This window comes from Chaetodon auriga, chromosome 4 (assembly GCF_051107435.1).
Source record: "Chaetodon auriga isolate fChaAug3 chromosome 4, fChaAug3.hap1, whole genome shotgun sequence".
NCBI lineage: Eukaryota > Metazoa > Chordata > Actinopteri > Chaetodontiformes > Chaetodontidae > Chaetodon > Chaetodon auriga.
The window spans coordinates 1,519,368-1,544,089 of record NC_135077.1 but is presented as its reverse complement, the minus strand read 5'-3'; the positions used below and the strand labels follow the sequence as shown (position 1 = coordinate 1,544,089).

General features: G+C 48.7%; 1 protein-coding gene across 1 annotated transcript; it reads right to left on the bottom strand.

Annotated features, from left to right (window-relative positions):
* Positions 1-187: 187 nt before the first annotated feature.
* Positions 188-24,722, bottom strand: mxd4 (MAX dimerization protein 4). The gene is made up of 6 exons (XM_076727383.1): positions 24,512-24,722; positions 23,778-23,877; positions 20,236-20,265; positions 7,155-7,269; positions 5,619-5,781; positions 188-4,847 (listed from the first exon to the last, which is right to left on the bottom strand). The coding sequence occupies exons 1-6, from the start codon at positions 24,573-24,575 to the stop codon at positions 4,672-4,674; spliced, it is 648 nt and encodes a 215-aa protein (XP_076583498.1). The 5' UTR covers positions 24,576-24,722; the 3' UTR covers positions 188-4,671.

Sequence of the window (24,722 nt, the reverse complement as noted above, 5' to 3'; positions counted from 1 at the left end):
CTTTAAAAGCTAGTTAATATTCCAGACTGCAGATCAGAGTTTCACAGCTGCACAAACCAAACAGGAAGCCTAAAACATCCTCATCTGCATATTCCTGCTGCTCTGTTTGTGTGAGCTCGTCTCCCCGCAGAGAGCAGCGCGAGTCGCCCTCCATCATCTCACCAGCAATCATCAGGCTGCAGCCGCGTTATGTAGAAAACATTTTAATTATATTACAATGAGAGAATACACAATACCTTCAAGTGTTTGCTCAAACGTAGGCAGCACCGGGTACTCGTGTACACACACTCACACACACAAAACAAAAAAAAGGAACTTATATAACATCTTCTGAATACATATTACACATCCGCTAAAAAGGAACATATTCACAGGTCTCTGGCACAGAACTCTCCCTACTCTGCACAGCACGTCAGCCCAAACACACCTCCCCCTCCCCCTCCCCGTCCTCCTCCCCCTCCCCGTCCTCCTCCTCCTCCTCCTCTAACCTCCAGCCAGCTCGCCCTCCGCTGCAGCCTCCAGAGCGCCACCGCTGATACACAAAGATGCAAACTAAGGAGAAAAGACACAAAGGCCGAGGTCCGGAAAGCGGGAAGCTGACCTAAAGCCTACGAGAAGTTAAAGCTATTCATCTGGAATTACATAAAGGAAGTCTGGTTAATCATTCAGCACGGAAGGTTAAAAGTGACTATTTATTTGGCAGGAATAATATTTCATGGAAGTCCTCGTGTTGATTTTAGAAGCACCGTTACTCAGCAGGTTTCTGGTTTCGTCTGTGAGCGCAGGCTGATCTGGGGTCTGTGCTTCAGCCCTCCCCTCTCTGCACGCTGTGCTTTTGTGCTCTTAGAAACTCAACACGCTTCAGGAAATCTCTGTGCAACAGTGACACGGAAGCAGAAATCAAACCTCGTCTCTACTCGCTCGCTCAGTCCTCTATCGATGGAATGACGCAGAGGAGCCGCTTCAGCTCGACAGACGTTCGCCTTCCTGCATGAAGAAGGACGCAGGGCTACGGACAGATCTAACAGCCAATCACACTCCAGAAAGAAAACAGCCAGTCGGGGTTTTGATGGCTTTCACTGCTAAGTACACGACTGCGTTCGAGCTGCTGCAAAAGAGGAAACTGACCGCAGAAACGTCACAGGGTCAGCCGTGTGGCGGTTTGGATCTCAAAAGGCGGGAAACTTATCAAATCTTAACGTCACCTGAAAAGGTCAAAGGTCAAATCCCAGCGACCACAGGAGAGCTAATAGACTCTAAAGTTAAACTCGTGAGGCCTCCGGCCTCCTCAGGCTTCAGGACGCAGACTGATCATGTGTGTCGTCGTGTTTCTGTGACATCGCCGTCGCCGAGCTGAAGCGTCTTCGAACAGCTGACTGACTGACAGTCTTCGTTAATCGGTACAATCTCTGCTTATTTTTTAAGAAAATAACTTTTTCCAAGGCACATCATTAGAAGAGTTTCCATAAACACGTCCCTCCAGCATCGAACTAAGCGTTAGCAGTCACCTGCTCACAAACGGCCAATCAGAGCGTGCGCTGTGTTCACTTTTCAGTGACGCCGCTGAAAAGCTCAAATCTCACGTCCCGCCCTCGACTCGTCCAATGGGAGGTTCTGTGCAAGAGAAGAACTTGATGCCATTAAAGGTTGACTGAGTTGTTCGTTTGACCGACAAACTGAAAAAGGACATTTTGCTACAAACATGATGTACGAAATCCTTTGACATGAATGTAAACTGACAAAGAATAAAAACAGCTTTTCCAAAAAAGTTCTTTTTTTAATCTCGACTTAATTTTGTTTTTTGTTTTTTTTGCCCTCCTGCAGTGTGGAGAGAGTGCAGATAGGAGGTAAAATTCGTCAAAACAAAATATAGAGTTGGTCACCAAAAAATCAAAATAATGCACCACAGAGTCAAAAGCAAAACCACCTGCTTGTCGTGAACCCCGGCCCGCCCGCCCTCCCTGCAAGCACACCGTGGTCATATTGCTGCGTCTCAGGGGTCCCCTGATCGATGGGTAACACTATTCGTGGGACCACCGGGAGCGCGGAGGATAACACCTTAAGCTGCCATTGATTGGATTATTTTTTATCGCTCCTCTCCCGGTGACGCCCGCTCAACGAACACAAAGTCGACAAACAACGACAGTAAAATGACAAAAACAAACTCGCTTCAAGCCCAGAAGTTCTGAACCCCCGCCGGTGACCATCGGGGCGACTGGAAGCTGCCATGGGAGTTTACCAGTGTGGGTGACGGAGGCGGCGCTGGCAGGCGGCGGCGTGGAGAGGGCGGGGAGTGCCTGGATGAGGGCGTGGAACGACACGGCGGCGTCTTCTCAGTAGAGACCACACGAGGTCTTCGCTCAGAGGCCCCCGCTCATGGAAGCGTTTTGGCATGGGAGGGGTCAGCCCCGCCCGAGGACGAGGGGAGGGAGGATGAGGGGGAGATCAGGAGGGGAGGGGAGGGGGGGGGGAGTGTGACCTGAGTAGGGACCGAGGATGAGGAGGAGGAGGGAGGTCGAAGGCTCACCAAGGCACAGAATGACAGCAGGAGAGTCATCCAAGGGAGAGGGGCCAGTGTTTGAGCCCCCCCGCCCCCACTCTCCCCTCACCGAGCCTGGCCTCACGTCCGTCCGTCTGTCCTTCACACACGGAGACGTGCAGACAGACAGTACACTCGCTCTTTTTTGTCTTTTCGTTACAAGAGAACATTTAGGAAAATATAATACAAAATTTACTAGAAGAAATATAGACTACACGCTAACATCACGATTAGCGACACGTAGCTTTTTTTCTATCCAAGTTTTTTTGAGTCTTTTGTAGTTTTTGATTTTTTTGGTCAGACCTGCCGTGAAGGACTGGCCCTGATTTTTCAGAAGCGTCGGGACGCCAAAGCTGTAAAGACCGCCGCGGGCCGAGGCCCGGCGGGTATCAAAGGTCAGAGAGCGCCTGAAGCGCCTCCTCCGTCGATAGTGACTACTGTGCATAAATTACAGAGAAAGGTTTCGAGTGTTCAGCAGCGCCAGAAGCTCCAGACATAACAAACAGCAGAGAGAGATGCAATTATTAGTCTGGTTATAGAAATGAAGAGCTCAGCTGAGCGCGATTAGTTCGATAAGCTGGCTAACATGAAACACGTCTACAGAGGGGAAGTCGTCAGAGCTGGCCTTCCCCTCGCGTTCTGCTCCACGTTCACAGCTTTGACTTGTTAATCGGACAGAAACAAACTCCACACACACGTGAACGCCGGCTGGAAAAGTCACAGAGCTGCAGAGAAATGCGAATTCTGGCGTAAATGGCGCCGTGAGCAAAGAGAAGGAGCCATTAGTGAGGAGGAAAAAGGAGGCGTGCTCCTTTTTCCTCCGCAGGTCGCCGCCGGCAGGTCGACAGGTGAAAGTCTCCCGGACACCTCGCGCTCCATCAGGAGGAAGCACCCGCCTCTCAGATTATTGCTACATCAATTCGCTACTGAGGACACATGATGTGAAACTAGGAATAGAGTTTTAGCTGTGAGGAAACTCCTTTTGTTAGTCGACACGGTCGTCCATCCACACCATCGGCTGTACAGTGTAGTGGTCAGTAGTGTGGAGTAGTGGTTGGGAGACACGAGGGTTTGGACACAAACTGTACATCTATATACATTCTTTCTCCTCCGCTGCAGCTCTCTGACTCCTCCACGCTGGCCTCAGCTCAGGAAGGTGGACACTGACACGATCCTACAAAGCAGACAAAGGTAAAGAGCAGCTTCACGTTTTGGGAGGTTAGATCAGAGGATTGATGCCACTCTGCTCACTAAGTATGAGGCTACAGCCAGCAGTGGGCTAGCTTAGCTTAGCATACAGACTGGAAACAGGGAGAATCAGGTAGCCTGAGTGTGCAAAAATGAGATAAATCAGCACCTCAGAGGCTCCGTATGAAGGAGTTACAGGCTCATTCTTTCTACGCATCAGACAAACGAGACAAAACGTGTTAATTAGTGAGCTCTGTCCATCCCGGTGAGCACAACGAGCTGTTCCCCGTTTCCACTCTTGATGCTGAGCTAAACTAACCCGCTGCTCGCTCCATCAGTGGTATGAGGCGGCGTTGATCTCTCCATCTTTTCCCAAAGTGTCAAACTGTTCCTTTGATCTTTGACGTCTGCAGCGGCGTCAATCCGACCGAGCCTCACAGGGACGACGTGAAGCCGACATTTTGTTTTGACCTAAAACTCCCTCGTTTGGCCTTTCTCTCCGAACACACACACGCACAGACACGCGCACACACACACACGCACACATCCTGATCCTGAATAACAAGTCAAAGCTGTCCACCACGACGCAGAAGTCCTGTTAAAACCACCAATCCTGCTCCGCTCTCTCTGAGCCTGCAGCGACACTAGCGGGGGGTTTTGAGGGCAGTGGGGGGGGGCAGGGCGTGTCAGGTGGGGCGGGTTCAGGCAGGATACAGTAGGGTGAGGTAGGGTCAGTGGTCAGGGGGTTCAGGAAGGCTTGAGTGGCATTTCAGCCCCGTGTGCTTCCTGGAGAGGCGGGGCCGGGAAAGGAAGAACAGATTGGGGGCATGCCGCCGCGGTGGACAGGTCTGATGTAGGCAGCGGGCGGCGTTGGCGATCGCAGATGGCCGGGGAGGGAAGCACAGGGGAGGAAGCCGCTGGGAGACGGACGGCCGCGTGGTGTCTTAACAGTGGTGCGGCTGCAGTCTGTGGGAATGTGTGGCTGTGTAGCTGGTGTCGCTGGAGCTGCTCTGGAGGCTGTAGTGGTCCTCCTCCTCCTCCTCCTCCTCCTCGCCGTCGCTGATGCTGTCCACGCTGTCTCCCTCCACGGGGGTGAACTCCATGCCCTCGATGTCCACCTCTGCACGCAAAAAGAAAACACAACACATTATTTCCTGCACTGCTCAAAAACAGAACGAGAGAGGAAACTGTTTATCAGGGAGCCCGCTGCGCCGGCGGATTAAACCCGGATTTAGGCAGCCATTAACTCCAGCAAACAGGCAGATCTTTGTGCTCCCACAGCTAATCCCCATCCATTGATAAACAACTGCATGTGTGTTTACCTCATCGAGGATTAGCAAACATACTGTAACAGTCCCAGCTGAGTGTTTCGGGGGAGTCTGTGACACCAGCGAGCAGCACATGGCGCCGCCTCAGTTTGGGTTACCCTCAGAAAGAACCAGATCGTACGGCCGCATCAAAAGGTAAACGTGTACGCTACAGAGGAGAGCGACATCTGCAATCTGTGGCGTTAACCTTTGACCACGAGGCATCGCCTGCAAACACGGCCGGGCTGATCGTCGCGTGGCCTTTCACCTGGATCACACAGTTTATCTGGGGCGGCGGGAGGAACGCAAACAGCCGAACAGCTCTGAGTTTACAGCGTGGAGGAAAGCACCAGTAGTGCTGAGCAGTTATTTAACAGGTACAGCGTCAAGGCGCTCAGCGTAGGCGTCGACCTCAGCCGGAGCATCGTCTCCGTCGTCATTTGCAGAACATGTGATCTGCATTCGATTTGCATGTCACAGAGCTCTGACCACAGCAGACGGACGGATCACTCTCGAGAGTGAAGCTCCACGTACGCTTTCAGCTGAAGCGCTGCACCCTCGTCTAAATCCCGGAGCCAGCCTACCTTGCTCGGAGTCGGTGGAGATGGTGGAGCCCATGCTGTCGGTGCGGATGCGCTCCACGGACCCGGACACCGAAAGCTGCTCCAGGCGGCGTTTGAGGTAGCGATGCTCTCTCTGCAGCTGCTCCTTCACGTTTAAAGCCTTCCTGTCCTGCTCCTCCAGCTTCTGCAGAGACACACAGAATAAGAAGAGTCAGTGATGCTGTTTGATGGAGCACAACATCATTTAACACATTTAACGGAGAGACGACGGCACACACTCTGCATCAGCTAACAGAATAAAGTAAAACACGTCTGAACTCTGTTAAATCACCTCCTTTTAAGTGTTATCATGCAGTGAACGTATACGTTCAATTTTCATCCAGTTGTGATTATTTTTAGGATTATTTTTCATGTTAAAATCTGGATTCATCACACAGATTCTGTTACTGTTGTTCTGTCATCCTCTGCTAATCACACATCTGCCAGAGATACAGAAGAGAGCGATTAATAACACCAGATTTCAACAGGAAATAAGCAAAAATGACTGCGAGAGGTTAGAAAGTAAAAATAAACGTGAACTCTTCTGAAGGCTTTGACTCAACGTGCGATTCCATTTTGTTCTTATTTGCATGTGAAAGTTTTCGGTGGTGAATCAAAGCAGAATCGAACACACGTGGCTTCTTGTGATGCGAGAAGAAGCAACACAATGACGAGAATTAGCGGAATCCGCCTGAGCGGAGGGGACATGCACGATAAACAGGAAGTGAAGGGTTAAAGCTGCTACGTCTGGATTTTCCACCAACCACACTGTTGCTGCTTGTAAACATCAGTACAAACTGTACTCACAGTACGTTACAGCTCGTGTGTGTGTGTGTGTGTGTGTGTGTGTGTGTGTGTGTGTGCGTGTGTGTGTGTGTGTGTGTGCGTGTGTGTGTGTGTGTGTGTGTGTGCTGCAGCAGTTAATGAACCGTAGAAGGAGTTAAACAAACCTAACATCCAGTTATCTCCACTCACGTATCTACAGATCAGCTACCAAATGTCCCGCTGATTCCACTTTGTGGACTCATTTGTTGGTTTTTTTGGGTTTGTTTAGTTTCTTCCTTTCAGTCTGAGGAGCTGTTTTTTCTGGCAGGCCCTGAGCCGCTCTGACTGAAAGATTAGAAAACAATATAACACTTAAAGAGGGCAAGGGAGGAAAGCAAACAGCTGAAAGGAGCGGGAGAAGTCGAGCGTGAGCGTGGTGCTCACAAAGCTCGAGAAGAAGAAAAAGGACTTTCACTGAGTTTTTCTCCACACAAGAGCTGCTAACAGTTACTTTCCTCTTTCTGTTTCTAAAAATGCCCTTCATAACATTCATTTGCAAACACGGTATCTTTAAATTGCTGGTTTTGTTTGACCAAAAGTCCAGAAACCAAAGACAGAAAGATCATTTGACGCCAGCGAATGAATTCTTCAGTTTGTGTCAAACTAATGAACGACGGCTCTGAAAAGATGCAAAGAGAAACAGTCACACATGCTGCAACACGTCAAGCATCTGATTTTTTGGTTTTTGAGTACCTTGATGTGCATCTTGGCCCTTTTCAGCAGGCTCAGTGTGGTGTGTCTCGTGCTGTCTGGACCTAAAGGCACCAGCTTCTTCAGCTGCTCCAGGTACAGCCGTAGTTTGGCACGTCTGCAAACACAAGCACAGGGTGAGTCAGCAGACATCCACCGGCAGGGAGGCGAGGAGACACCTACACAAACAGACTGTGGAGAGCTTATCCTGAAGGGCACAAACAAACACTGATCCTCCCTTTCTCTGACTCTGTTCTTGAGCTGGAAGTGTGAGAAAAGCAGCGAGAAAGGCGTCTGAGTACGACATGATGCTCTGCAGGTTCAGTTCCAGCCGACTGACCGTGAGACGCTGCACCTTCAGAGGGTTGAGTGGGCGCAGAGTCTCGCCGGTTACACTCGTTCAAAGCCTGCAGAGACTACAGCAAACCACTTTCAAATCACTGTGAGGAGTCGTAACCTTGTCTACCAGCAACACAAACAACCTTGAACGCAACACAAAGCAGAAAAAAAACATGAAATCATTCACAAACAAACTGTTTTAACCATCAACAGTTTCCTAAAGTGTCTCTGAGTTCATGTGTTCATCTCCTTCATCCACTCGTGTTCACAAAGTGGTGAACTCGCTCCATCCTCTGTGATCGACTGAGTCTTTCCAGGACGCCCCTTTCATACCCAATCATGATCCTCTCACCTGTCACCAATCAGCCTGTTTACCTGTGGAATGTTCCAAACAGGTGTTTTTGGAGCGTTCCACATCTTTCCGTCTGTGAAACGTGTCGCTGCATCAGATTCACAATAAGAGATATTTATAGTTCATGTGCTGTGAAAACCCCTCCTGACCTAAATTGAATTGTTCTTATTATATCAGAGATTCCAATAAATAAAGCCTCTGGTTCCATGTGATGACACTGAGAATGGCTTCACCAACCAGACATTCAACCAACCGAAGTCCAGCCCCGCGGGCTGTAATAACTGATTAATGTGGACACACTACAAAGCCAGCAAGAGAAAGGAAATGAGGAAATGTCATATTGATACACAGAGATTTCATGTCCTTCAGCTTTTACTGTCCTCCATCACTGTGAGCTGCTTTCACTGTCCGGTCCGACATGTGACACACTCAAAGAGCCAAACGTGGCGACGTGACATGACAGCGTCACTGAGGAGACTCCTGACAGCCACAACGACCGCCTGCAAAAATCATTATGGAACAAAATGACGGCCGTGAGAAGTTTCTCATCTGTTCTGGTCACTCGAGCTGTGGCCCCGGAAAACCCTTCGTCCCTGCCAAAGCCCCGCAGGACAACAACCCCGGACCCACGAGCAAACAGCTCGCTGGATGCACCGTTAGGACGTTCAATTCGGCGTCGAGAAGCCGCAGAGTTCCCCTCACTGCAGACGCTGAGCGACTCTGCGAGGACACTGTACGTTATTTCAGAGGACTGCTTTTATCCACAGCAGCTTTATCAGCAGATTACCTCCCCTGTCTGTCCTTGGTCCATTCAGATGTGTTCATAAAGGCCTTTCAATCGTCCATTAGTCAAGCTTGTCCATGAAGCGTTTCTTTGTTCTGAGCTCGCCTTCCCCCTTTTCTCCCGTTCCTTTGGCTAACTCCGTCTGAACGGTAAACAAACTCCCACAATGCAACGTCTCCGCTGGCCATCGCTGCAACCACAATAAACCTAATCAGAGAAATGAAGCTCCCCGGGGCTGCTGCAGGGCCGAGGACACCGGAGGACGTGCTCTGTCCATACATGCACACACACACACACACACACACACACACACACACACACACACACACACACTTTTCCCTGTTTCTTTTTCAGGAAGGGCGTCTCCTGTGTTTTTCACATGAAGTAAGACCCTCTCACTGCCCCGTCTGTTTGGTTTAGAGGTGGACCAGAGACGGCCTGCGGACAACAAGAGTCTCAGTGACTAAACATAATAACCCAAAGCTCTGAGTGACAGTTGCATCTTTCATTTCCTGGGATTTGACCGTAGCTCTAAAAAAGCACCGGATTTTTAAATATTTAGAAAAAGGATGAACAGAAGTGCACCTCTACCTCTGCAGGTGCACACAGGCGTTCCCAGAAAACGAAAAAAGAAAAAGGCCGTGTGAAAGTGCTCTCCCTCTTTTATTTCCTCCTCTCCCAGGGGGCAATTCCACCTCCCCCCATCAGCTGAACCCCTCTGCTCCACCCTGCCAACACCAACACACCCTCATCCCCCAGGAAAACAAGTGTCTTCTGAGGACAGGGGCGGGGGCCCACCTCCAACCTGCCCCAGCCGAGCCACATGAAGCACTTGGACCGCGGCCAGGGGAAGCGGGGCAGGAAGGAGCTGGGGGTCTGCAGCAGAGGGGGGGAGGAGTGTTTTTTTGGAAGGGAGCGGGGTCCGAGCGAGTTGATGACTTTCTCTGGGGTTGAAAAAAGGCCTCTTTGAGCGTAGTGTGCTCAGCTGCACGAGGCAGCGCTCCACACACATCATCCAAACGGTAACTTGAGCCAATGGGCCGCCATCTTGCAGTCCCCCCCTCTTGTAATGAAAAACAAAAACAAGGCGTTCCCCAAATACTCCCGCCCCAGGAAAACTGCCATTTTTACCCACTTATTCATCAGCGGCCCCACCTGTGTGCTCACCACATGTTTTACCTGGCGTGCAGAGGCTTCACACACACATGCACAGATGCACTTTCACCGTCGCTCTGACCACACTGAAATAAAAATGAATGTCTGCACTGTTTGGCATTCAAGCCTGCAGAAATACCCTTCTCTTCAATACACCCTCCATCAAAAGCAGCACAAACCTGCCACTCAACAACCGAGCCGGAGGCAAACACACCCGCTTTCTGGAGTTCCTTTCTAGGAAAAATGAAAATGCGGCCGTAAAGGATATTATGAATACGACCTTCCTAACAGCTGTTCAGAAATGTGTAACGCTGAGGAGATTAGACGAGGAGAGGACAAACACCAGACTAACATTCAGCCTATGTGAAAACCTCTAAAATAACAGAAACTAAAACATGTTTCTGATGCTGTTCTGATGCAAAACTCAGAGTTTTGTTTGTCTGTTTTTAGAAATCTCAGTGGTTGTGGAAGCGGGTGCACGAGCTTCATTTCCACTCCCACAATTATCCATGAATGAAAGTAGAAACGCCTCAAACCATTTGCATATCCACACTTGTGCCCGCTCAACTCATCAGACCTGCCCAAAAGTCAAAAGTACAATTTAAGCAATGTTGCATCAGCGAGGTTTCTAGCGTACCATAATTCATCACGTGTACCTGCAAACCATTGCAGTCATCACCATTAAATGTCAGAAGGATGATCAATGATTAATGGACAGAGCTCAGTGAAACAGACTTTACAAAGTGCTTCGCAACTCAGGATCGAGTTTAAAGATCGTTAACAGAGACGACGGCTGAAATATAAAGAAGAATGATGAAATTCATCTCTCATAAATCATTTAAAATGAGAGTTAGAAATGCACCTCTGAGTAATGTTTGACTGAACAGAGTGTGGAATGAAAAATAATATCACAAAAACAAATGTTTTACTGTGACTGTCCACATCATTAAATGCCACATGTCTCTCTTCTGTCCGTCTTTAATGTGCCTCTAGTCCAAGGACAGCTTCATGTTTCTGATGCATATCAATGAGACAGAGCTGTTTGAACCTGGCGGCGTGGCCCTGACAGCCCCCCCACCCCCCCCACGAGACACACTCGCTGTTTTCCTTCAAGAGCGCACAGCCGATTCGGAGCGGAGGTTAGGGACCCTCCCTCACTCAAGTTTGTTATTCCTAAGCCAAGTCCTGGTCACGCAATGTTTATCAGATTGCCTCGAACAGCCGAGCCAAGTGTGGCACCAGATGAACGTGAGCGCTGTGTGGGGGGGGGCAGACAGCCCGGCCCACACGGTCCTCAATCACATCAAGTTTCACAATTTGTGGGGCTTAAAAACAGGACGCTCTCTTCATATTCTGCCATGAATAGTTTTGTATTTGTCTGACACAAACAACAATATTTCAATGTCCAACGGGTACAACACTGTTATTGCTCTTTAAGCAAATTTCTCAAACACAGTGAAAACTTGTGCTGTTTTGGTGCAACAGCAGAGAAAAGTTTCCGTGACTGCTAAAAATGAAAACTGCTAAAGCTGTGCAGCAACAGAGCACCTTGTCATTTCTCTGCAGCTGAGGATTTAATAGTAAATCTGCAATTTGATTTGCTCTGAAGTCGTGTCTGCAGGGAAACGACCACCTGACTGGTCTCACGTGCACTGCACCACGGGATGATTTGTGTCTGATCTCTGGCCTTCCCTCCCCCTCTTCCTCCCTCCCCATCAATGCCAAAACAAAGCAAATGCAGGGGGGGGCGGTGGGGGGATAAAGGAACTTTTGCTCAGAGAGCTGCACGCTGCTGAAACTGGAACAAGCCATTTAAACTGCTGACTTATGCTGCAAGGTTACTGGGTGCAGACTGGCCTCTCTCACAGATGTGCTCACGCTTTGGGCCTTGAAGGAGAACAACTGTGAAATATCATGTTTTGCTGCTCAAGTCAAAGGCGAGCAGTGTCTCTGCAGCAGCCTGCTTCTGTCTGAAGGATAGTGATGTGTGCTGCACCAGAGAGCACAGTGACCGTGATCACTTTTCAGTGTCCACACACACACAATGGTTGACACACACTGTCCTGGTGAAAGCAGAGTCCTAGGACCGTCCAGAGCTCTGGGGTTGGACATCTATCAGTACACAAAGAGCTGCAGGGCCTGAGAAGGCAAGCCAGTGCAAACAACAGGCCTTCACCCCTCACTCACTGCACTGTTTAATGAGCTCGCTGCAGCTCCGCGCATTCCTCCACCCATACGCACAGGACCGAGCGGCTGGCCGTGGCAGGGAGCCAAATCCGCTAAACTAAGGTCGAAGGTCATCAGAGACACCACGGCAGTGTTTCCTCTCACTGCCAGAGCAAACTCGGCTCCCCAGCAGTCCTGGTACTGTTTCCACTCGATCCCACGAGACATCAGCGTGAGAGGTCTGCTCAGATTCATGTGGTCACAATCATGATTTCACCTCAAAATGCAGAGTATCGCAGTCATTCAACATCTCCAAAATAAAGAGGATCTAAACTGTTTTTAAGGGCTAACAGTATAATTCCAGCTCATTACAACTTGGATCTTATTTTTATGGTTTTGGCCGTCTTTCTTATCGTAATAATAACACTGCACTCACCAGGGTGACTGCAGAAATCTGGAAACACGACCACATCGCTAAAGAGAAGCCAAAGAGAAGCTAAAGTGAAGCTAAAGAGAGGCTAAAGAGAAGCTAAACAGAGGCTAAAGAGAAGCTAAAGTGAAGCTAAAGAGAAGCTAAAGAGAGGCTAAAGAGAAGCTAAAGTGAAGCTAAAGAGAGGCTAAAGAGAAGCTAAACAGAGGCTAAAGTGAAGCTAAAGAGAGGCTAAAGAGAAGCTAAACAGAGGCTAAAGAGAAGCTAAAGTGAAGCTAAAGAGAAGCTAAACAGAGGCTAAAGAGAAGCTAAAGTGAAGCTAAATAGAGGCTAAAGAGAGGCTAAAGAAAGCTAAAAAGAAGCTAAAGATCAGCTAAAGTGAAGCGAAAGAGAGGCTAAAGAGAAGCTAAAGAGAGGCTAAAGAGAAGCTAAAGAGAAGCTAAAGAGAGGCTAAAGTGAAGCTAAAGAGAAGCTAAAGAGATGCTAAAGTGAAGCTAAAGAGAAGCTAAAGAGAGGCTAAAGAAGAAGCCTGACCTGCTGCATTTTCCACTGCGATGAGGGACTGGTTCCATTTCAGATGACCTCCAAATTAAGAGTTTTAGTCAAACCAGGAAGTCAGCTGCAGTAATAATTTAACCACTTTCCTCTGTTGTGCAGCCTAACCTGTTGTTTGTTTAAAGCCTGTATGAACGTCTGAATGTTTTCTAATGACATTAGTGTTTGAATCGGTGTCTTTTCTTGAGTCGGATACAAAAACAAGAAAAACTTAATGCATTTGGCCCCTGTTTACAGCGCGTTGCTGTTCTGTGAAGTGAAAGTGGGGGCTGCGCTGCGTGAGTGTGGGTCACCATGTTGAGGTGGTGGAATTTGGGGTTGCCAGTGAAGTGGCTCCACATCTGGCTGGCAGGTTCCCGGGAGAGTACCAGGCAGATGGAGGGACTCTAAAGGCAGTGAGGGACCCTACCCAGGATTAGGCCAGCCAACACACACACACACACACACACACACACACACACACACACACACACACACACTGGGCCTTTCAGCGGCCCTTCATCAGTCTCCCTGTCGCCGTCCCGCCCCGCCCTCAGCATGTTTACATTGAACAGAGATCTGATGTGCTGTCAGAGGGCACAAAAATAAGACGCTCTGAAGCAGCTCATGTGAAACCGGCGGAGCGGTTCGCCGGGCCGCCCTGTCAGCGAGACCGGGGTCGCACAGGAGGCACGAGAAGCTTTTATCACGCTGATAGCAAATGTCAGTCGTCTGGGTTGAGCTGTATTTGTTTTCTGTCGTGAGGAAGCCACGCCCACCCACTGTGTGCAGTGACAACTGTGAGGCGAGACGGACGAATTCAAGTCCCCCATAAACACATTCTCCTGACGGCAGGGACATGGAGCTCCTTCTCACATGACTACGCTCTCACACGCAAGCAGCAAAACAACCACAACAGCAGCTCAGACGGAGGGAGGGGCCTGCTGACTTCACCGCTCGCAGAGTTACACTGAGGAATGAGCTGTGCGTGCTCTGCCGGTGATTAAAGAACAGGAAACTGCAGAATTAGACAGTTTGTTGTTCGCTCGTCATAGTAGTATTTCCACAAAACAAGCTGGATTTTCCACTGGGCGTGCTCGGGAATGCCTGGTGATTAGGTTCATCTGATTTGTTCATGTAGTGAAACAATCCCCTGTGTGAGTGTGGATCATCACAAAATCCCTTCCTCAGCACAGCCAGTTTACACTGGTGTTAACAGAAAAACAGATGTCAGACACAACGTAAAGAGGAGAGCGTGTGAGCAAACAGAGGGGGGGTCGGGCTGAGGAAAGGTCTCGCTGTGCATCTCTGAATCATTTCAACACAAAGTCAAATGACAGACCTGGACATTAATCGCCTTCCGCTGCGTGCAGTGAAAAGTACATCTGCAGATGTCTGTCGGACTAGCAGAGACAAGTTCAGCGAGCTCAATAAACACATTCCCCCAACGCGTGGAGCTCCGCTTTTACAACGAATCCCTGTCAATGACTAACACACAGGAATCCAGCGGCATGGGAGGCGATCCCAGCCTCCGGGTTTACTGTTAAAGTTTGCCTGTTTACTCCTGAAAGGAGGTTTCAGAGCGGTGGGGTGGGGTCGATTCTGAGGGTCCGAAGCCTCCTAAAAGGCAGCGAGATAAATCTGAGGGATTGTGAGACAACAAACAGAGAAGGAGACGTTTCACGCTTGTTTCCTGTGACGAGTCGTTTTAGGGTTCGAGTCAAACAGGTTACAAACTGCTGCGGTGGACGATGAGTCTGACACAGGAGAGACGAAGCAGACTGACGAGTGACTGCAGCTGTGATCCACTCCATCCATGCATAATCAAACCAATATTCGCTTGTGACTCCCTGCTTGCCAAAAAACAAGCGAGCGGCGAACGTGTGAGCGGCTGCAGAGCATTCTGCTCGGCCTGCGAGCTCTGTGACTCCCATCGACCCGCGGACTCGCCCCCCTGAACCGCCTCTCTTACTTAACTCTGCATTCCAGCGTATGTGTGCAAACTCTGCTGACCTGAATTTCAGGCTGCCTGCTCGACACACAAAGCAGCCACGTCCTACGCTGCCTCGCGTCCCTCCCTTCGGCAACTCTCAAGAATGTCTCCACGTCCTCTTCTTCCTCGGGCTCACACAAGGCCTGAGGGACCAAACCGTGAGCGGCTCTCTCGGCTCCGCTCTCCTCCCTTTTCACCTCTTTAATTGTCTGTCTACGCCCTTGAAAGCTATCCTAGAGCTACGCACGCGCCTGGTTAAAGAGCGTCCTGCACTCTTGTTTTTAGGAGCATCGTCTGCTTTGGGGTGTGAACCAAGTTTACTGGCACAGAAAAGTGGTGTGCCCTGCAGCAGCGACACCTGAGAGGGAGCAGGAATGCTCTCATCTAAATGTAGGTCTACGGCGGTCACCTGCTCAAATATCCCTGCGTGAGCACACAGGAAGTTCACATACAGGCCTTACGCAAACACGCCATCGTCCGCAGACGCATACGTGCAGCTCCGCTCTGCGACTTGCCGACCTGGACCTGAGCGACCACAGAGCTCCTCAGCGCCCGGTGACCTCAGGGTGGAGAAATTCCACATGTGACCTCTGCTGCCGACCTCCAGCTGCAGCCTGTTTGATTCAAGTTACTGCCCAGACTGTCGCGAGGCTACGTCCACTGACTGCAGCCAACGCGCCACAGTGTGGGCAAACCCAGTCTGTCTTAAGGTTAAGCAATATGACTAAATATATCACAAGAGGACAGAAAAGTGTGAGCTGTGTGAGATTTACTGCACTGCTTACACTGACAGACATCCCTTTAGTGCTGCTCGTATTTCTGCAGAGCATGTCCTGAATTAACAGGATTCGTCATCACATTGATTAAATACCTTGATTCTGTAAATATTCAATTCTGATAATCGATTAATGGTATAAGTCATTTTTCAAGCAAACATTGCCAAACACTCCCTTGTTACAGCTTCTCAAATATGAGGATTTTCTGCACTTTTCTGTCTTGTATGTTAATGAACTGAAATCTTTGGGTTGGTTTTGATGGACATTTTTTACCACTTTACAGACAAAACAATTAAACAATTACTGGGCAGACTAGTGGATAATGAAAAGAATTGTTAGCTGCACTCTCACATATATCAAGATGCTGTATGTCACTACATATAACTCAATAGATGGTCTTATCCATGCACACACGGTGCTGCTGCGCGGCATGCACGTGCCTTAGTGACTAGAGCGAGTGCAGAGCATCACTGTGCTTATTGGCTGCTCAAGCAAGCCTAATGACTCCAGGTCAGCACACACACGAGGAATGTAACTGACAGTGTGACATTTGAGGAAGTTAAGTACAAATCCCACATGCAATCATGTGAGCGCCACACCAAAACCCAAAGTGGAGGGAAAAAAGAAACTGTCCGTTTTGTTTACGTAGCTGCCCGAAAGAGACAAACATGACATTTAACTCTTTGTTCATCGTTTGTAAAAGCAGGATGTGGACATAACGTGACCTTAACTTCAACTGGCTGTGCACTTTATAATCCACATTAAAATGCAGATTAACAGGATTAACAGGTCCATCAAAGCCTGGCCTGTCGCAAGATTTATGCCTCAAAAGCAGAGAAACGGGCACAGATGAGTGTTGGCAGGAGGACCAGTAAAGAGTGATAAAGGCGCTCTGTGAGAGGGGAGCGCTGCCTTTCTCCTCCTCACCGCCTCAGGTTTCTGCTGACTCAGGCGCTTTCAGGGCCGAAAAACAGCGAGCTAGAAGGAGGAGAAGGAGGAAAAAAAACTGAAAAAACAGATGTGGTCTCCAGAGACCGAAAAGGACAAAGAGTAGGAGGCAAGGAGGTGAAGTAAGAGGGCTGTGAACGGTTCTCCCTCCCACCGACACGCCGCCATAACTCAAACGGCTCAGCGAGGTGCCCGGCCCGGCCTACACACACACACACACACACACACACACACACACACAGGAGCTTCACTCGAGGGGAAAGAGTTCCTCAAAGCCAAATAAGTCATTCATCACAGCTGGGAGTACAAGACACTGGGAGAGTAAATTTAATTAGAGAGCAGATTAGACCGTGACAAAGGCCTGCTCCTGTGGCCACGAAGCACATGTAGATTTAAAGTTAAGTTCAATAGGTGTCACACAGTTGCTGCACATTGTCTGCGCTATGACACACATTGTAAGACAATACGGTTTGTTGAAAGCCATCTGCAAACTTAAAACATCAATCTGAGTGAGTCAGAAATGAAACCGAGAGCACCTGACAGCCATGGGTGGTGTCTGTGTCTGCAGAGGTAAAAATAGAGCTGTAAAGCCATTCTTCATTCGAGGGAAGCACCACAGATTCAACAGATACCCAGCTGTACGTGACTGGACTCAGATTTCCTGTAAACAGGTGATATGTGGGAAAACAAAACCTCTGCAGCTTCACAGTCTCTTGGTGTTTCTTGAAGAGGAAACTTGTGGCGTGGACAAGTCGTCATAGGCGTGATCGAGGCGGTCGAAGTCAGAAATGGGAAGGAAGCAATGCCAGCGGAGACCGACCACACGGCAGCGTTTGGTTGCACAGAAGCGTCAAGCTGATGCTCTGCAGCCGCGGCCTGTGCCAACGCAGCGAGGAGAGACGAGAGTCGCCCTCGAGACGGTCTGCACAGAGCTGTCGCGGCTGCAGCAGATAAGCAGGTTACGTCAGGACGGGCGACCCAGTGGGACGCTGCTGGCACCCACCCTGACGTCTCACTCTGATAACAGGACACAAATTTATGCAGGGCGCCTCCTGAACGGCTGCCAAAGCAGCAGTCGGCTTCATGAGACACCTAGCATACATAACACTGCTGAGCCGCAGCCAGAGAGCCCGATGTCCGCAGGAAAAGGACAAATTTAGGCAAAACTGATATCTGAAAGATATGTCAAGCACTGACAGATGGTCCTGAGTGTTCAATAAGACTTTAATGTTTTTCACTTATTACTGGATCAGATAATTGTGTAGACAAAGTTCTTTACTTTGGCTTCTTTTGTTAAAAAGGGGGCTTTGTAGAAAAGATTTCATATTTCTATTATTTCTTTTGGGACTACGACAGAACCTCCGCTTTCAGTGCCTTCTGGAGTCCAAACCAGACATCTGTCAGTCACCTTGTTACCACGTGAGCGTACAGCACAGGGACGGCTCTGTGCAGCACCGGCGTGAACCAAACACGCCGACATACGACCAAACAAAGGCCATGAGTCAGGGCTCAAACAACAGCACCTCCCCGGAGTGGCGTTCGAGGGCGTGAAGGAGGTCAGCCGATATCAGCAGCCATACTGGGACTGCAGATGATTAGACAGGGTGAAACTCCGAGCGGATGCTCATTAAACTGGTTGAACAGGACCGCTGAACACGACTTTTGGTTTTCTTATGAATCAGCAGCAGAGACGCACAAGTCAACTGAGGACACAGAAAATTCCTTTGAGCAGCACACCAGTCGGTTTAGGACTGATCAAATGTTTGCTTTGAGTCACTTTCTTGGTTCTTTGTTCAGATATCAATTAATTTGGTCTCTAAAGTGAAAGAAAATGTTGAAAAAAGGCCCACTGCACGTTGTGAGAGCACACGGCGACGTCCTCGAAGTGCCTGTTCTGTCCAACCAATCCCCCAAAATACATTCAATACGCTTCATACAAAACTGAGAAAATACGCCAAAATCCTCACATCTGAGTGCCTGAAAGCAGCGAATGTTTGTCATTTTTGTTTGACAAAACTACTGTCCATTAATTTCCTCTTGGTCAACTTCAGTTACACAATCGCAGTCTAATACAGGCCGTTCACGAGCACTGCAGAGGATTGTGCTCAGGCCTGAAGTCAACCTGTGTGTCGCAGTAATGACCGTGTAATTTGAGGCCACAGGCCCAGACAGGGACTGGATCAGGACGCGTTAAGGGTGACAATGAAGCCTCGTCACCGCGGGGCCTGTCATTACAAATGAGTGCAGCGGGCTGAAGTCTTTCCATGGATGAAAGAAGAATAAAGTATTTTTAAATGTTGACTAACGCATCGTCAAACAGAGCCGAGCGACCTGCAGAGGATCTAAACTCAGTTAAAAGTTTACATCACGGCCGGTGAATGAGAGAGGTCACATGGTTTACCGTTACAGTCGTGACTCTGGATGTGAAAAAAAGAAGAAAAAAAAAACGACTTTTCTAGAAACCTGTGGCCGTAGTGACGACAAGGGAAGTGAGTAAACTGATTATGGAAGACTTTACTGGCACTTGTCAGTTTGACTGGACGTCACTGGGCTGCTAACCGACCACGCCCGCCATCGGAGTGAGGTAACTGTGTGTCTCAACACCTGCGGTGTAATCATCAGCGGGGCTTTCTCAGCCTCTCAGGTCAGGAGGAATATGTCCACACATGTCTCTCTCTGCGCTGCACACATCCATTACTCACTGCCAGACATGTGACTGGCAAACCCCAATCCCTCGATGTGGCTGACAGTGTGTCACGCACATGCAGCCTAACACGCCCATCTCAGCCTTTACTCACATGCTGAGAGTCACATCAGCTGTTTCCTAAATCCTCTGAGGCAGGCACTTTGTTTTTGGGTGACCTTGATGCAAAAAAAGCAGTGAAAAAACAGTTTTTCCTTAAAGCAGCTTGGCTTTGTTGATTCAGAGAAGGGGCTTTTGCTTCCTGACATGAACCTCCTTTGGATCCGTGAAGTAACTTCTCCTGTTGGTGAAGTCAAAGCGGAGGAAAAACAGACGGCCATGCCTTTAATGAGCGAAGATATCACATCAGCACGAGCCGTGCGCCGTACCCCGAAAGGAGGGGAGAATAAAAACAATGTGAGCTGGAGTAAGATGCATGCCGGGGGTGGAGCAGGATCAACGTGAGTGTGTGTGTGTGTGTGTGTGTGTGTGTGTGTGTGTGTGTGTGTGTGTGTGTGTGTGAGTGTGTGTGCGCGCGCGCCCTCGACGGGCGAGGGGCAGATTCACCCCGCCTCCATCCACAGCGTCCGTCTTTGCAGGATTATCACATTACTGACAGGATTCCCTTTCCATAGAAGGTAACGAGTCTCCTCCGTGAAACGGAGACAGATCTAATCAACGAGGCGCTCTTTGAGATCAGCTTATTATCCGTTTTCACACACGAGGAATTAATTGATTAAATCTCTTTGAAGATGACCTCTGATCCAGTCTGCCGCTTTTGACCAAGAGGACAAAAATCTGACGTTTACCTGCAGCCTGCGTCCCCTCGCTCCTGTGACAGGAAGTGAAGGGCGCCGGGCAAAGCATGCAAATCAGAACAAAAGTGAGAGAGCAGCAGGTCGGCGGGCTCGGACGTCACCTTACCTGTGTTTCTCCAGCTCGTTGTGTGACGATCTGAAAGGACAAACAGACAAAAGACAAGGATGAGTGCCATGGCGGCGGGTGCTAGAACGCTGTCAAAATATCACACAAAGAATCACATGACGTGAGCGTCAGGATGCGCGCAGAGGGGCCTGCTTTGTGAGAGTTTTGATCTGAACAGAAGACAGATGAAAGCAAGACGTTTGGAAGAAACAGCAGATCTGAGAAACACTCTGGAAAAATGTGTCGAGACTTCAAAGACCGGCGCCGAGTCCTCCGCGTTTCTCCTTTCTGTCTGCCTCCAGGTGGCTTCAGGCATCTGAATGCCAGAGCTGCTGTACAATGAAGTTTAACCTGAGACATAAAACATTGTAATACTCCAACACAGGCCTCATCTGCTGCGCGTCCTGTCTGACTTACAGTGGAATTAAGAGCACAAACAAGCTTTGATTTTTAAAGTTTTAATTAAGTTTTTCAAAATCCTCTTCCATGTCTGTGTGACATCTGTCCGTGTCTGTGCAGCAGAGAGCAGAAAAGACCCTGAGAAAGAGAGATGAGTATCTGTGACACTGCACGCCCCCCCCGCCCACAGCACCCCCCACCCTGCCCACTCGCACATCCAAACAGCACACACTGCTGTCGCTGCTGCTGCAGGGATAAAAACACACTCAGACGTCTGGAGGCCGAGACGCTGCAGAATTCCTCGGCGTGTGGGCTATTCCGAGGAGACCCCCCGTTCTGACGTGCAGCCGGGAGCAGCGAGGGCACTGCGGTCCATCTGAAACAGGCCCTCTGTTCATGAGACCGCCATGGATACCACGGCAATAAAAACAAAAACAGCAACAACAAAAGGCCAGACAGACAACAAGCCTTTTCACATTTTCCGCTGTTTGAGAGCCCTTGTGCTTGTGAAGCAGTGGTTCCCACAGCTGCGCTGAGGAGGCTGAGGCTTCTGCACGGCGACGCCGCTCGCCTGACAAAAAAAAAGGGTTGCAGTTGACCGTGCAACTGGGATAATGTGGCGTCTGCAGAAAATCATCCCAGAAGGAGCGCAGGATGTTACGCTGGCGCTAATAACCTGATCCAAAAGGACAACAGAGAGCTCGATTCAGCCGTGGAGGAAGCTGCTATTCAAACCTGCACAAACTGGGGAAACAGCCCAGTCAAAGCACAGAGCACGACCAGGAAATCGTACGGCCGATAGCAGAGGGCGAGAATGCACGCAGACCTGTATGAAGAGCAGATTAGCACACACCTTTACATGTTATGTAAAAGAACGGTGCGGCATGCAAAGGGCCGCCGGCCCGATGATCACAGGCCTGTGGACGAGCCTCGTATCTCCCCTTTTATGGAGTATTAAACTGCCGGAGCTCATCCTCAGAGGACCATGTGTACGTTTCCCTACATTCACAAGAGGGATTTCAAGGATGCAAAAGAAGTCAAGCTGTTTTTTCCTGTCATCTGCGCTATTTATATTTTTAATTTTACATCTAGTGTGACGGGGAGGTGAAGCAGGAAAAGTCTCAGCAATAAAATTCCAGGTCTTCATGGTTTTTTGGAAGCATTTTGATTTAACAGCAGTCTACGAGTAAAAAGGGAAACTCCACCAGGGTTTCTTCTTTCTGTGTGCACAAACAGACTGCCGACTGTTTTGTTTTCTTCCCATACGCCCTGAATATTGCACCACAGCAAAGCACGTTATCTGTTTTAATTTGCAGATTTGATCATCACACCGAACGCTTTGACACCAGCTTTTGGTTCTACAAAGCAGAGCATTGTGCTTTTTAACCAACAGTCAGCTTCTGTTCAACTGAAAGTACGGTTTAAGTTCAAACATGAAACGTGCTTTTACTCCCCCCCCCCACCCCCCCCCCACCCCCCAGCATCCTGTTGATGCTTGAAAAAACTGTAGGAGAGTATAAAGGGAATTAAGGTATTGCCCTCAGAGCAGTCATAAGAAAAAGGAGGGAAAAGCAGGTCTGGTGCATGAAGTCTGGTGTGTGTCGGTTTTAGCCACCACACCCACGTGCCACATCGCCACACACACCCTCACCCACACACACACATACACACACATACTTAAAAATACTTGTGTAACTCCGTCAGGGACTGGATCAAAGGAATGTGGAAGAGACTGCATTCTCATTTGTGACAAACAGACACAAATATCACTTTCACATTGGCCGTAATGACAGTAGTGATACCACAGGTTAACATGTGGTGCGTGCAGTGACTGAACTCGCTACTGAGGAAATCAGGCTCGCTGTGCTTCCCAAAGCTAATATTAGCATACAGGAAACTTTATTTTCTCATCAGATCTCGATGTGGCGGCGTTCTTGGGAATAAAACTGGACTGACGAGGACACATTATGCAAATGTTTCTGCGGAGGTTTGATCAAAAACTCATTTATTACACATGGCAGCTTTGTTTAACAGATGAAGGAGGTCACTGCTGCACACCTGGACAAATAGTCCTATAAAAGCACATTTACATGGAGCCTAGCATGTAAAAATCTTGTGTTGCGGCCAAAATCAAAAGCACTCCTGATGAGGGCGTGTCCCTCATTGATCCAATCAATTTAAGAGAGCAACACTGTGATGGACCACCTGGTGTGTCAGCAGCCAGCTGAAAGGATTAGTGACCGATCGAGTGTCAATCAAACATAATCGATTCAGTTATGTACGACGTTAACACGAGTACCTTTGGGTTTTGGATGCATGGCTGGATAAAGGAACGGTTTCGAAGATGGCACCTTAGGAAATTAGATTGGGCATTTTAAACATTTTACAGGCAAAACAACTGATTAATGGACTAAATCAGGTTCATCAGTGATGACATAACGGCCCTATCAGCGGCCCTCTGGCCTTTACATTTCAGCAGTGAGAACTAAATGTTAACCTGCTGACGTTTAAATGATCTTTAACCTGCTGTTCAACGAGCCAGTGAGCAAGTTAGAACCGAAACTGAAACTCAGGCCGTGCAGCGTTTTCTACGTTTTCTACGTCTTTTACGTTTTCTACGTTAGCCGCAGACAGCGCACGAACGGGGCCAAGGTCAGGATGAACCAGCGTTAACTGCACTTTAATGAGCAGAGAATGACAAGCGGTCGATAATCTGATCAGAAGCTTCGATCTGCGTTGTCTCCTGACGGAGGGGGGGGGGGGGGTATTTAACATCACACATATTTAACCTCATGAAAATAAAAGCATGTGAAAGCTTTAGTGACTGCAGCGTGAGACTGAAACCAAAGGTGATGCACGAGGGGTGTGTTTTCTCTTAGCACGGGGAGGGGTGTTTTTTTTAGGTGTGTGTGTGTGTGTGTATGTGTGTGTGTGTGTGTGTGTGTGTGTGTGTGTGAGAAGCAGAGAGAGGGAGCAGCAGAGTTGACAGTGTACGCGTGGCAGTGTTTATTGGAGGGACCAAAACAGAGAGCCCAGCCCAGGCAGCAGAGAGACGGCAGTATGCATGAAAACAGCCCTCCTCTCTCTCTGTTTCTATAAGATGACACACCAATTTAAAACCAAAAGACAAGAATTATATTTACCTGTTGTTCTGAGTTTTTCTGGAAATTGGCGAGGCTTTCGTTTTCTTTCGGGAAAAGTCGTTACTGTACGGTAAAACGGACGCATAGCCGTGTTCTGCCTCTATGGAGAAAAACAACAAACAAAACACACGTTCACTCACTGAGTCTCACATGCAGGATTTAAAAAAGGTAAGCTGTCAGGGAGTCATTTAGGGAAACAGTGAAAGCTGAAATAGAAACGATCGTTTCAACGCGAACAAAACGTGATCGATCACCAATGCAGCCGCTTCCAATGCATCCATAAACCACTGTACACCCCAATCAAAGTCATTATTTTAAACAGCCATTCTTCATGAGCATTTACGAGCATCTGTCATCGTGATACTGGCTCATATTTTCAATGTCACTCTTGTTTACTCGCGTCCGAAGAGCTCGTACAAAAACGCGGTACATCCTGAGGATAAACTACAAGTCCTGCTTTAGAAATACTGCAAACATACTTCATACAGACATGACACACTTAAAGTAATGAAACAAAGCTCTTATTTCCCAGCATACAGGCTACCAGGTCCAGTTTGCTCCATCGCCTGGTCTCTGTCCCATTGTCTGTGAAGTGACATCATACCTGCACTGAGGCAGGACACATTCAAACTTTACCTTTGACAGAATGTTAAGCTAGCTGTCGTCCTGACGCTAACGCTAAGCTAACCATTAGCCCAGAAATCCTGTCAACTTGTCAGTTTAGCTTGAAATACCTCTGTCTCTTCTTTCCAAGTATTCTGCAGCCTCCAGCAGAATTAAAAGAGAATTAAGTTCCATCTTGCTGTTGTCTTGTTATAAAAATAGAAGTAATCTATTTACATAAATGTACAAGTCATGAAGTAATGGAATGGAAATTTAAAAACTGTGTCAGAGCGATGGACGTGCGCTGCTATATTCAGTTCTGAGTCTTGGTGACTCCAAACT